The 12,054-nt window shown below is 44.9% G+C and overlaps 4 protein-coding genes across 4 annotated transcripts; all 4 read right to left on the reverse strand.

Annotated features, from left to right (window-relative positions):
- Positions 1-4,068: 4,068 nt before the first annotated feature.
- LOC123749170 (S-antigen protein-like) lies at positions 4,069-4,860 on the reverse strand. The gene has a single exon (XM_045731281.2). It carries the CDS (start codon positions 4,858-4,860, stop codon positions 4,069-4,071), a length of 792 nt encoding a protein of 263 aa, XP_045587237.2.
- A 42-nt stretch (positions 4,861-4,902) lies between these two features.
- LOC138355510 (S-antigen protein-like) lies at positions 4,903-5,916 on the reverse strand. Its single transcript, XM_069310708.1, has one exon. It carries the CDS (start codon positions 5,914-5,916, stop codon positions 4,903-4,905), a length of 1,014 nt encoding a protein of 337 aa, XP_069166809.1.
- An 892-nt stretch (positions 5,917-6,808) lies between these two features.
- Positions 6,809-7,906, reverse strand: LOC123749171 (S-antigen protein-like). The gene has a single exon (XM_045731282.2). The coding sequence runs from the start codon at positions 7,904-7,906 to the stop codon at positions 6,809-6,811; it is 1,098 nt and encodes a 365-aa protein (XP_045587238.2).
- Positions 7,907-9,515: 1,609 nt separating this feature from the next.
- LOC138355511 (uncharacterized) lies at positions 9,516-11,721 on the reverse strand. The gene is made up of 3 exons (XM_069310709.1): positions 11,582-11,721; positions 9,878-10,375; positions 9,516-9,744 (listed from the first exon to the last, which is right to left on the reverse strand). The coding sequence occupies exons 1-3, from the start codon at positions 11,719-11,721 to the stop codon at positions 9,516-9,518; spliced, it is 867 nt and encodes a 288-aa protein (XP_069166810.1).
- Positions 11,722-12,054: the final 333 nt, after the last annotated feature.

A 12,054-nucleotide genomic window follows, 5' to 3' on the forward strand; every position in this document is an offset into this window, starting at 1 on the left:
AAACATGGACAATTATTAAACAATTTGTGTAATTATTATACATCTTTGCACAATTAATACAAGAAAACTTTCTATATAATTACTGAACTTGCACAAAGACAATTAATACACAAAGGTATTAATAAACAATTCGTCCATATGCAATTACACAACACGCGCAATTAATAAACAACTTTCACAAATATTACACATCTTTCATAATTATTACACAACTTGCACAAATACATATCTAGCACAAATACGCACAATTCATAACTACCCCAAATATGAAAATACGCAACCAGCATAAATACACGATTTGCACAAATACAATTTCAACATTTACACAATTAATTCACAACTTGCTTAAAAATATAATCAATACACAACTTGCCAACATATGAACAATACATAACTAGCACATATTCATTAAATACACAACTACACAATTTCCACAAATACACATACAAAAATATATGCTAATAATGCACGACTTGCACAAAACAATACACAATTTATAGAAATATAATCAATACATAATTGCAATAATCATACAACTTATGCAAAATACATAATCTACACAATTAATACACAAGTATATTAATTGTGCTATATATGTACAAATACAAACACAACAAACTAGGTCAAACAATACACAATTTGCAAGATATTTTTCTAGGTATATTTAGGACATTAATCATAATATGCTGAGTTTAACCAACTCCCCAAAAGTCAGAATTTCACATATAAAAATGGTACATATGACTTCCTATGAGCTCAATATAAAACACATTCATTTTCCATTAAAATTTCAACATTATGAGGGCTAAACTATTCATCTAACATATGTCCATTGTTTTTACATGAAGGCCCCACACGTGACTCCCACCGCCGCAACCTCCAACACCACCGCTGCCACCCCCAAACCACCGCCACCTCCACTGCCGCCACCCCTCACACCACCGCCACCACCCCCAACACCACCGCCCCCACCTCCAGCACCACTGCCGCCACCCCCAACACTACCGCCGCCACCCCCAACACCACCGTCGCCACCCCCAACACCACCGTCGCCACCCCCAACACCACGGCCGCCACCCCCAACACCACCGTCGCCACCCCCAACACCACGGCCGCGACCCCCAAACCACCGCCGCCACCACCAACACCACTGCTGCCACCCCAATTATACTATATATTTAAGGTAGGAATATATTTTCACATATAAACATAACATTTCCCTAATTTAACCCAATACTATAATTTCGAAGTAAGGGGCAGTCTAAACCCTCTGGTTGTGGGTTAGGATAAAGAAAGTTGGGTAAATGGTAATTTAATAGTTTTGGTGAGTTATATCCCTTTCTAACTAAGGTTAAGGATGGTTAAGTAGAACTGATGTAGAGAAAATTCCCATTATTATCATATTTTCCATTAACCTCCCTCCACCAGGTAATAGAGGTTAGGTTGAGGATGGTTGTATTGATGTGAAAAAATGCAACGAATATGATGCAATATTGAACCAAGATCCGTGCATCAGAGGTTAAGTCCAGGGCGGTTGGGTTGATGAATAAACAACACTTTCCTTCCATAAATACAGTAAATTTGAAGTTAGATAAAGGGAGGTTAGGTCCAGAACGGCTGGGTTGATGCACAAACAACACGGTCCTCCCATATTTACGATAAATTTAAAGTTCGATAGAGGGAGGTTAGGTCCAGAACGGTTGGGTTGATGTGTAAAAACAAAACACATACCCAGCAATATAGCTACAATATTGAACACAGTTCCAAGTTTTAAAGAAGAGGGGCTGTTAGGTCCATATCCAAAACAGCACTTTTCTATGAATATGGTTACAATGTTCAACAAAGAACCTAGTAGGTTAGGCACAGTGCGGATAGGTTCTTATCCAAAACTTCACTTTTCGAAGAAAATAGATAAAATATTCAACAATGCTCCAAGACTCTTGCAGGTTAGGCACGGGCATTTAGGTTCATATCCAAAAAACATCACTTCTCTGAGTATATGTCGTATCAGAGGCTAGGTCCAGGTTTAGATGGAATTAGATTAGATGGAATGTGGGTAAAATGGGCTTTGACTGTGCTATGATACACATCATTTAGGTATATTTGGTGGAAATTGTCTCCGATTTGGTGGCGATAGCTTAAATTTCCCCAACTTTAATCAAATCTGCTAGGTCAGGGATAGGTAAGGCTATGTAGGGTAGGTTGGAATATGTGAAAACTTGGCTAAAATGGTCTTTGGCTGTGATATGTAACAAAACATTTTGGGCATATTTGTAGAAATTTTCTTAAATTAGGTTGAATTTTGGTGAGTAAGCATAAATTTCACGAACTTTAATCAAACCTAGCTTGGGATATGCTAGGTAAGGTTAGGTAAGGCTGTGTAAGGTAAGATGGAATAGGTGAAAACTTGGGTGAAATGAACTTTGGCTATGCTAAGATAGAAAACATTTGGGTAAATTCTGTGGAAATTGGCTTAAATTAGTTTGAATTTAGGTGGGAAAGGCATAAATTTTGCCATCTTTAATCAAATCTAACTTTGGATATGCCAGATGAGGCTGGGTAGGGTTGTCTAGGGTAGGTTGGGATAGATGAAAAACTTAGCTAAAATGAGCTTTGGCCGTGCTATGTTACAAAACATTTTTTGGTATATTTCATGGAAATTGTCTTAAATTAGGTCAGATTTATGTCGGATAACTTAATTTTTGCCGACTTTAACCAAATTTAGATTTGGATATGCTAGGTTAGCTTAGGTAAGGTCGCGTAGGGTAGGATGAAATGGGAGAAAATGTAGGTAAAAATGGGGTTTGGCGATGCTATGGTACACACCATTTGGATATATTTGGTGGGAATTGTCCTAAATTAGGTCGAATGTAGGCGGCATAGCTTAAATTTCACCAACTTTAACCAAATCCAGGTTTGGATATGCTAGGTCAGGTTAGGTGAGGTTGTGTAGGGCAGGATGGAAATAGGAGAAAATGTTGGTAAAAAAAAAAAATGGGATTTGAGAGGGCTGATACACAACATTTGGGTATATTTGGTGGAAATTGGCTTAAATTAGGTTAAATTTAAGTGGCATAGCATAAATTTCGCCAACTTTAAGCAAATCCAGGTTTGGATATGCTAGGTCAGGTTAGGTGAGGTTGTGTAGGGTAGTATGGAATAGGTGAAAATGTTGGTAAAAAATGGGCTTTGGCAGTGCTATGCTACACAACATTTGGGTATATTTGGTGGAAATTGCCATAAATTATGTCGAATTTAAGTGGGCATAGCTTAAATTTCACCAACTTGAACTAGATCTAGGTTTGAATATGCTAGGTCAGGTTAGGTGAGGTCGTGTAGGGAAGGACATATATAATATCTTAGGGGTAATGAACTAGCATGTTCATGAAATAGTGTAAATTTTCCTATTTGGGGTTCGAGCTATATGACCAACTCATGTAATGTTTGGACAGAGGTGACAGAGGCTTGTATGTGAGGATATGGGATGCTCATATTTAGTTAGTTTAGCTTTTACTAGGTTGAATTTAGGTAAATTTGTGTAGTATAAGTATATTTTTTGATAGATTTAGATGAATTTAGATTTTAATAGGATGCATTTTGATAAGATATAGCAAATTTTCTTAAAATTATCATAGAAAATACGGACTTCACCAAACCTAACATAACTAAGGCTAGAATAAATAAGTCTATTAGATGGTTTGCATAAATAAATATGGGTGGCCTGATTGGAGAGGATGTAACAAGGAAGGTATTAATAAGACATTAAAAACAATGGACATATGTTAGATGAATAGTTTAGCACTAATAATGTTGAAATATTAATGGAAAATGAATGTGTTTTATATTGAGCTCATCGGGAGTTATATGCACCATTTTTATATGTGAAATTCTAACTTTTTGGGAGTCACGTGTGGGGCCTTCATGTTAGTCACGTGCGGGGACCTCATGTTAGTAACGTGTGGGGCCCTCATGTTAGTCACGTGTGGGGCCTTCAGGTTAGTCACGTGTGGGGCCTTCATGTTAGTCACGTGTGGGGCCTTCATGTAGGTCACGTGTGGGTCCTTCATGTTAGTCACATGTGGGGCCCCTCATGTTAGTCACGTGTAGGGCCTTCATGTTAGTCACGTGTGGGGCCTTCATGTTAGTCACGTGTGGGGCCTTCATGTTAGTCACGTGTTGGGCCTTCATGTTAGTCATGTGTGGGGCCTTCATGTTAGTCACGTGTGTGTCTTTCATGTTAGTCACATGTTGGGCCTTCATGTTAGTCACGTGTGGGGCCTTCATGTTAGTCACGTGTGTGTCTTTCATGTTAGTCACATGTGGGGCCTTCATGTTAGTCACGTGTGGGGCCTTCATGTTAGTCACGTGTGGGGCCTTCATGTTATTCACGTGTGTGTCTTTCATGTTATTCACGTGTGGGGCCTTCATGTTAGTCACATGTGGGGCCTTCATGTAAGTCATGTGTGGGGCCTTCATGTTAGTCACGTGTGAGGCCTTCATGTTAGTCACGTGTGTGTCTTTCATGTTAGTCACATGTGGGGCCTGCATGTTAGTCACGTGTGGGGTCTTCATGTTAGTCACGTGTGGGGCCTTCATGTTAGTCATGTGTGGATCCTTCATGTTAGTCACGTGTGAGGCCTTCATGTCAGTCACGTGTGGGGCCTTCATGTTAGTCACGTGTGTTTCCTTAATGTTAGTCATGTGTTGGTCCTTCATGTTAGTCACGTGTGGGGTTTTCATGTTAGTCACGTGTGAGGCCTTCATGTTAGTCACGTGTGTGTCTTTCATGTTAGTCACGTGTGGGGCCTTCATGTTAGTCACGTGTGTTTCCTTAATGTTAGTCACGTGTTGGTCCTTCATGTTAGTCACGTGTGGGGTTTTCATGTTAGTCACGTGTGGGGCCTATATGTTAGTCACGTGTGTGTCTTTCATGTTAGTCATGTGTGGGGCCTTCATGTTAGTCACGTGTGGGGCCTTCATGTTAGTCCCGTGTGTGTCTTTCATGTTATTCACATGTGGGGCCTTCATGTTAGTCACGTGTGGGGCCTTTATGTTAGTCATGTGTAGGGCCTTCATGTTATTCACGTGTGGGTCCTTCATGTCAGTCATGTGTGGGTCCTTCATGTTAGTCATGTGTGGGTCCTTCATGTTAGTCATGTGTGGGTCCTTCATGTTAGTCATGTGTGGGTCCTTCATGTTAGTCACGTGTGGGGCCCTCATGTTAGTCACGTGTAGGGACCTCATGTTAGTCACGTGTGTGGACCTCATGTTAGTCACGTTCAGGGACCTCATGTTAGTCACGTGTGGGGCCTTCATGTTAGTCACGTGTGGGGCCCTCATGTTAGTCACGCGTAGGGACCTCATGTTAGTCACGTTCAGGGACCTCATGTTAGACACGTGTGTTTCCTTCATGTTAGTCACGTGTTGGTCCTTCATATTAGTCACGTGTGGGGTCTTCATGTTAGTCACGTGTGGGGTTTTCATGTTAGTCACGTTCGGGGACCTCATGTTAGTCACGTGTGGGGCCTTCATGTTAGTCACGTGTGTTTCCTTCATGTTAGTCACGTGTTGGTCCTTCATATTAGTCACGTGTGGGGTCTTCATGTTAGTCACGTGTGGGGTTTTCATGTTAGTCACGTGTGGGGCCTTCATGTTAGTCACGTGTGTGGCCTTCATAGAGGTCACGTGTGGGGCCCTAATGTTAGTCACGTGTGGGGACCTCATGTTAGTCACGTGTGGGGCCTTCATGTTAGTCACGTGTTGGTCCTTCATGTTAGTCATGTGTGGGTCCTTCATGTTAGTCATGTGTGGGGCCTTCATGTTAGTCACGTGTGGGGCCTTCATGTTAGTCATGTGTGGGTCCTTCATGTTAGTCACGTGTGGGGCCTTCATGTTAGTCACGTGTTGGTCCTTCATGTTAGTCACGTGTGGGGGCCTTCACGTTAGTCACGTGTGGGGCCTTCATGTTAGTCACGTGTGGGGCCTTCATGTTAGTGACGTGTGAGGCCTTCATGTTAGTCACATGTTGGGCCTTTATGTGTGTCACGTGTGAGGCCCTGATGTGAGTCACGTGTGGGGCCTTCATGTTAGTCACGTGTGGGGCCCTGATGTTAGTCACGTGTGCGGGCTTCATGTTAGTCACGTGTGGGGGCTTTCATGTTATTCATGTGTTGGTCCTTCATGTTAGTCACGTGTGGGGCCTTCATGTTAGTCACGTGTGGGGTTTTCATGTTAGTCACGTGTGGGCCTTCATGTCAGTCATGTGTGGGGCCTTCATGTTAGTCACGTGTGGGGCCCTCATGTTAGTCACGTGTGGGGCCTTCATGTTAGTCACGTGTGGGGCCCTCATGTTAGTCACGTGTGGGGTCTTCATGTTAGTCACGTGTGGGCCTTCATGTTAGTCATGTGTGGGGCCTTCATGTTAGTCACGTGTGGGGCCCTCATGTTAGTCACGTGTGGGGTCTTCATGTTAGTCACGTGTGGGGCCCTCATGTTAGTCACGTGTGGGCCTTCATGTTAGTCATGTGTGGGGCCTTCATGTTAGTCACGTGTGGGGCCCTCATGTTAGTCACGTGTGGGGCCCTCATGTTAGTCACGTGTGGGGTCTTCATGTTAGTCACGTGTGGGGCCTTAATGTTAGTCACGTGTGGGGCCTTCATGTTAGTCATGTGTGGGGCCTTCATGTTAGTCACGTGTGGGGTCTTCATGTTAGTCACGTGTGGGGCCTTAATGTTAGTCACGTGTGGGGTCTTCATGTTAGTCATGTGTGGGGCCTTCATGTTAGTCACGTGTGGGGCCCTCATGTTAGTCACGTGTGGGCCTTCATGTTAGTCACGTGTGTGTCTTTCATGTTATTCACGTGTGGGGCCTTCATGTTAGTCACGTGTGTGTCTTTCATGTTATTCACGTGTGGGGCTTTTATGTTAGTCACGTGTGGGACCTTCATGTTAGTCACGTTCAGGGACCTCATGTTAGTCACGTGTGGGGCCTTCATGTTAGTCACGTGTGGGGCCCTCATGTTAGTCACGCGTAGGGACCTCATGTTAGTCACGTTCAGGGACCTCATGTTAGACACGTGTGTTTCCTTCATGTTAGTCACGTGTTGGTCCTTCATATTAGTCACGTGTGGGGTCTTCATGTTAGTCACGTGTGGGGTTTTCATGTTAGTCACGTTCGGGGACCTCATGTTAGTCACGTGTGGGGCCTTCATGTTAGTCACATGTGTTTCCTTCATGTTAGTCACGTGTTGGTCCTTCATATTAGTCACGTGTGGGGTCTTCATGTTAGTCACGTGTGGGGTTTTCATGTTAGTCACGTTCGGGGACCTCATGTTAGTCACGTGTGGGGCCTTCATGTTAGTCACATGTGTTTCCTTCATGTTAGTCACGTGTTGGTCCTTCATATTAGTCACGTGTGGGGTCTTCATGTTAGTCACGTGTGGGGTTTTCATGTTAGTCACGTGTGGGGCATTCATGTTAGTCACGTGTGTGGCCTTCATAGAGGTCACGTGTGGGGCCCTCATGTTAGTCACGTGTGGGGACCTCATGTTAGTCACGTGTGGGGCCTTCATGTTAGTCACGTGTTGGTCCTTCATGTTAGTCATGTGTGGGTCCTTCATGTTAGTCATGTGTGGGGCCTTCATGTTAGTCACGTGTGGGGCCTTCATGTTAGTCATGTGTGGGTCCTTCATGTTAGTCACGTGTGGGGCCTTCATGTTAGTCACGTGTTGGTCCTTCATGTTAGTCACGTGTGGGGCCTTCACGTTAGTCACGTGTGGGGCCTTCATGTTAGTCACGTGTGGGGCCTTCATGTTAGTCACGTGTGAGGCCTTCATGTTAGTCACATGTTGGGCCTTTATGTGTGTCACGTGTGAGGCCCTGATGTGAGTCACGTGTGGGGCCTTCATGTTAGTCACGAGTGGGGCCCTGATGTTAGTCACGTGTGCGGGCTTCATGTTAGTCACGTGTGGGGGCTTTCATGTTATTCACGTGTTGGTCCTTCATGTTAGTCACGTGTGGGGCCTTCATGTTAGTCACGTGTGGGGTCTTCATGTTAGTCACGTGTGGGCCTTCATGTTAGTCATGTGTGGGGCCTTCATGTTAGTCACGTGTGGGGCCCTCATGTTAGTCACGTGTGGGGTCTTCATGTTAGTCACGTGTGGGGCCCTCATGTTAGTCACGTGTGGGGTCTTCATGTCACGTGTGGGGCCCTCATGTTAGTCACGTGTGGGGTCTTCATGTTAGTCACGTGTGGGCCTTCATGTTAGTCATGTGTGGGGCCTTCATGTTAGTCACGTGTGGGGCCCTCATGTTAGTCACGTGTGGGGTCTTCATGTTAGTCACGTGTGGGGCCTTAATGTTAGTCACGTGTGGGGTCTTCATGTTAGTCATGTGTGGGGCCTTCATGTTAGTCACGTGTGGGGCCCTCATGTTAGTCACGTGTGGGCCTTCATGTTAGTCACGTGTGTGTCTTTCATGTTATTCACGTGTGGGGCCTTCATGTTAGTCACGTGTGTGTCTTTCATGTTATTCACGTGTGGGGCCTTCATGTTAGTCACGTGTGTGTCTTTCATGTTATTCACGTGTGGGGCTTTTATGTTAGTCACGTGTGGCACCTTCATGTTAGTCACGTGTGTTTCTTTCATGTTATTCACGTGTGGGTCCTTCATGTTAGTCACCTGTGGGGCCTTCATGTAAGTCATGTGTAGGTCTTTCATGTTATTCACGTGTGGGGCCTTCATGTTAGTCACGTGTGGGTCCATCACGTTAGTCACGTGTCGGGCCTTCATATTAGTCACGTGTGGGGCCTTCTTGTTAGTCACGTGTGGGTCCATCACGTTAGTCACGTGTCGGGCCTTCACGCCAATCGGAGGTCTCACCCCTCACCGTCACTATCTGCTTCCTATTGCTTAGGTACTCCCTTATCCACTGGAGCACCTTACCAGCTACACCTGCCTGTCTCTCCAGCTTATGTACCAGCCTCTTATGCAGTACTGTGTGAAAGGCTTTCCGACAATCCAAGAAAATGCAGTCCGCCCAGCCCTCTCTTTCTTGCTTAATCTGTGTTACCTGGTCATAAAATTCTATTAAGCCTGTCAGGCAAGATTTACCCTCCCTGAACCCATGTTGTCGATTTGTCACGAAGTCCCTTCTCTCCAGATGTGCTAACAGGTTTTTTCTCACGATCTTCTCCATCACCTTGCATGGTATACAAGTTAAGGTGTGTGTGTGTGTGCGTGTGTGTGTGTGTGTGTGTGTGTGTGTGTGTGTGTGTTTGTGTGTGTGTGTGTGTGTGTGTGTGTGTGTGTGTGTGTGTGTGTGTGTGTGTGTGTGTGTGTGTGTGTGTGTGTGTGTGTGTGTGTTTGTGTGTGTGTGTGCGTGTGAATACACACATTACTAGTGTATGTATGTGTATATACACACATTTCTAGTGTGTGTGTGTGTACTTACCTAGTTGTACTTACCAGTTGTTCTTGTGGAGTTCAGCTCTGGCTCTTTGGTCCCGCCTCTCAACTGTCAATCACGTAATGTACAGGTGTCATTTTCCCAAACGAGCTTTGTGAGCCTGGCCAGTGTTGTTGCGGCCTTCCCGATACGCCTATTGAGCTCAGTGTCCAGAGAATGGGTGTCTGGGATTGTACAGCCCAGGTACACAAACTCTTGAACTGCCTCCAGCTCATAGTCTGCGATGTTTATACAGGATAGCTCATTGACATCTTGTCCCATCACCTGCATCTTCTTCAGGCTGATTGTCAGGCCGAATACCGAAAAGTCTGCGGCAAAGCGGTTGAGTAGCTGCTGCAGGCCTTATGCTGTGTGTGTGTCTTGATCGCTGCGTCGTCGGCGAAGAGAAACTCCCTGAGGATTCGCATCTATACTTTCGTCTTTGCTCGGAGTCTGGATAAATTGAAGAGCTTTCCATCAGATCTTGTAAGGAGATAGATGCCCTCTGAGGTTGTTCCAATGTTATGCTTGACGAGGATTGTGAAGAAAAGGCGGAACAGGGTTGAAGCAAGAACGCACCACTGTTGATGTTGAATGGTTCCGAAGTTGAGCTGTCGTACACAACTGTTCCCTTCATGTCCTTGTGGAACGGTTGTATCATGCTGAGTAGGGTGGGTGGGCAGCCAATTTTAGTCAAGATCTTGAAGAGTTCGTCCCTGCACACGAGGTCGAAGGCTTTTGTAAAATCAATGAAGGCGATGTACAAGGCTTTTCTCTGCTCCCAGCACTTTTCTTGAAGCTGTCTCAGGGAGAACACCATGTCAGTGGTCGACCTCTCTGCTCGGAAACCACACTGTGACTCATGGTACACTTTTTCAGCAAGAATCTGAAGACTGACCAAGACGACCCTGGCGAAGAGTTTGCCGACGACGCTGAGGAGGGAGATGCCGCGATAGTTGTTAACATCGCTTCTGTCACCTTTATTTTTGTAGAGAGTGATGATGTTTGCATCTCTCATGTCTTGTGGCACCGAGCCCTCCCTCCAGCACTGGCACAGAAGTTCATGAAGCTCAGTTTTAAGTGTTCCACGAACGCACTTGAGAACTTCAGACGGAATCCCCTCATCTCCTGGGCCCTTCCGTTAGGAAAGTGAATCCAGTGATTTCTCAAGGTTTTCCACAGTCGGTTCATGATGGGCACAGGATTGCATTCAAGGCCACTACGCTGACCATGTTCTCTCTGGAGTAGAGTTTGGAGTAATGTTCCACCCAGCGATTCATCTGTTGATCACGGTCTTAAATGATATCTCCGGTGGCTAACTTCAGAGGAGCCGTCCTGTTTTGTGTAGTGCCTGTTGGCTGTATGATCCATTCGCACATGCCTCTTATGTTGCCGACAGCCAGTCGGAGCCAGTAATCGTTAGCACAGCGCCTTGTAGTTTGTTGAACTTTACTGCGGAGAGTTCGGAGGGCCTGTAGGTTTTTTCCTGAGGGAAGATTCATGCAGGCTGAGAGAGCTCATCTCTTTTCCTCTACGAGGGGTAACAGTTCCTCTGCACTAGTCTCGAGGCCAGTCTCCCTGCCTCTTACCGAAGGTGGACGTGGCAGTGTTGAAAATAGTACCAATGAGGTGTGACCTTTCACTTGCGCTATCGCAGGGTGGTCCGGGAAGGGCATTTACGAAGTAAATCTCAGGGCAGCTGTGAACTATTCCACCTTGTGAAGGTCATGGGTCATGTTTACGTTAATGTTAACTGCCATGTTTTTACCTGCCATGTGTGGGTGTGTATGTGTGGTGTGTACTCGTTTAGATGTGCTTGCAGAATCAAGCTAAGCTCCTAGCCCTGCCTTCCAACGTTCGTAGATTAATGTAGCGACTTATTTCTCATGCTTTTATCATATTTACATATACAAAATTTTGAATTGAATTAGCTTCAACGACTTCTTAAACTAACCAATTCCCGTTATTTACAGCTCCAACACTGAAAACGTCCTTCCTGATGTCTCTTTGACTTATTTGTTTCCATTTTCAATCCATGACCCTTCCTTCTGGTGTTCCTAACTTTGAACAACACTGATTTGTAGACTTTGTCAATTTTCCTCAGAAAAATATGTTGTTGTCACGTCTCCCTGTCTCACCTTTCCTCCAGTGTGGTAAGTTCCAGTTCTCTCAGTCTTTCTTCATAGCTCAATACCCTCAGCTCCGGAATTAGTTTTGTTACATATCCTTGGAACTTTCCTAGTTCCTCTTTGTCTTTTTTTTCAGGTAAGGGTTCCATGCTGGGGATGGATATTCAAGAGTGGGTCTCACCTTCGCTGTACATAGGGCCTGGAAAACTCCTTTGTCAAAGCTTATGAAGGATACACAAATGTTGGCCAGGATGTTATACACAGCTGCTGTTACTGTGCTAATGTTGGCCAGTTTGACATACATGGCTGCTGTAATTGTGCTAATGTTGGCCAGGATGTCATACACAACTGCTGTAATTGTGCTAATGTTGGCCAGGATGTCATACACAACTGCTGTTATTCTGCGAATGTTGGTGCTAATGCTCTTCCTCACTACCTTCCATCACAACTCTCCACCCAACACTCTCCCTCACTACCTTCCA

The sequence above is a fragment of the Procambarus clarkii genome, chromosome 67 (genome assembly GCF_040958095.1).
Source record: "Procambarus clarkii isolate CNS0578487 chromosome 67, FALCON_Pclarkii_2.0, whole genome shotgun sequence".
Classification (NCBI taxonomy): Eukaryota; Metazoa; Arthropoda; class Malacostraca; order Decapoda; family Cambaridae; genus Procambarus; species Procambarus clarkii.

What these genes read in the sequence shown, in the direction of transcription:
- LOC138355510 (XM_069310708.1), bottom strand. Translation starts at nt 5,916, where the DNA reads ATGAAGGACCAACACGTGACTAACATGAAGGCCCCACACGTGACTAAC.
- LOC123749171 (XM_045731282.2), bottom strand. Translation starts at nt 7,906, where the DNA reads ATGAAGGCCCCACACGTGACTCACATCAGGGCCTCACACGTGACACAC.
- LOC123749170 (XM_045731281.2), bottom strand. Translation starts at nt 4,860, where the DNA reads ATGAAGGACCAACACGTGACTAACATTAAGGAAACACACGTGACTAAC.
- LOC138355511 (XM_069310709.1), bottom strand. Translation starts at nt 11,721, where the DNA reads ATGGAACCCTTACCTGAAAAAAAAGACAAAGAGGAACTAGGAAAGTTC. An exon ending in CTTACCACACTGGAGGAAAG is followed by an intron (nt 10,376 to 11,581) that starts GTGAGACAGGGA and finishes CTCCCTCCTCAG; the next exon opens with CGTCGTCGGCAAACTCTTCG. An exon ending in GACTCCGAGCAAAGACGAAA is followed by an intron (nt 9,745 to 9,877) that starts GTATAGATGCGA and finishes CCTGACAATCAG; the next exon opens with CCTGAAGAAGATGCAGGTGA.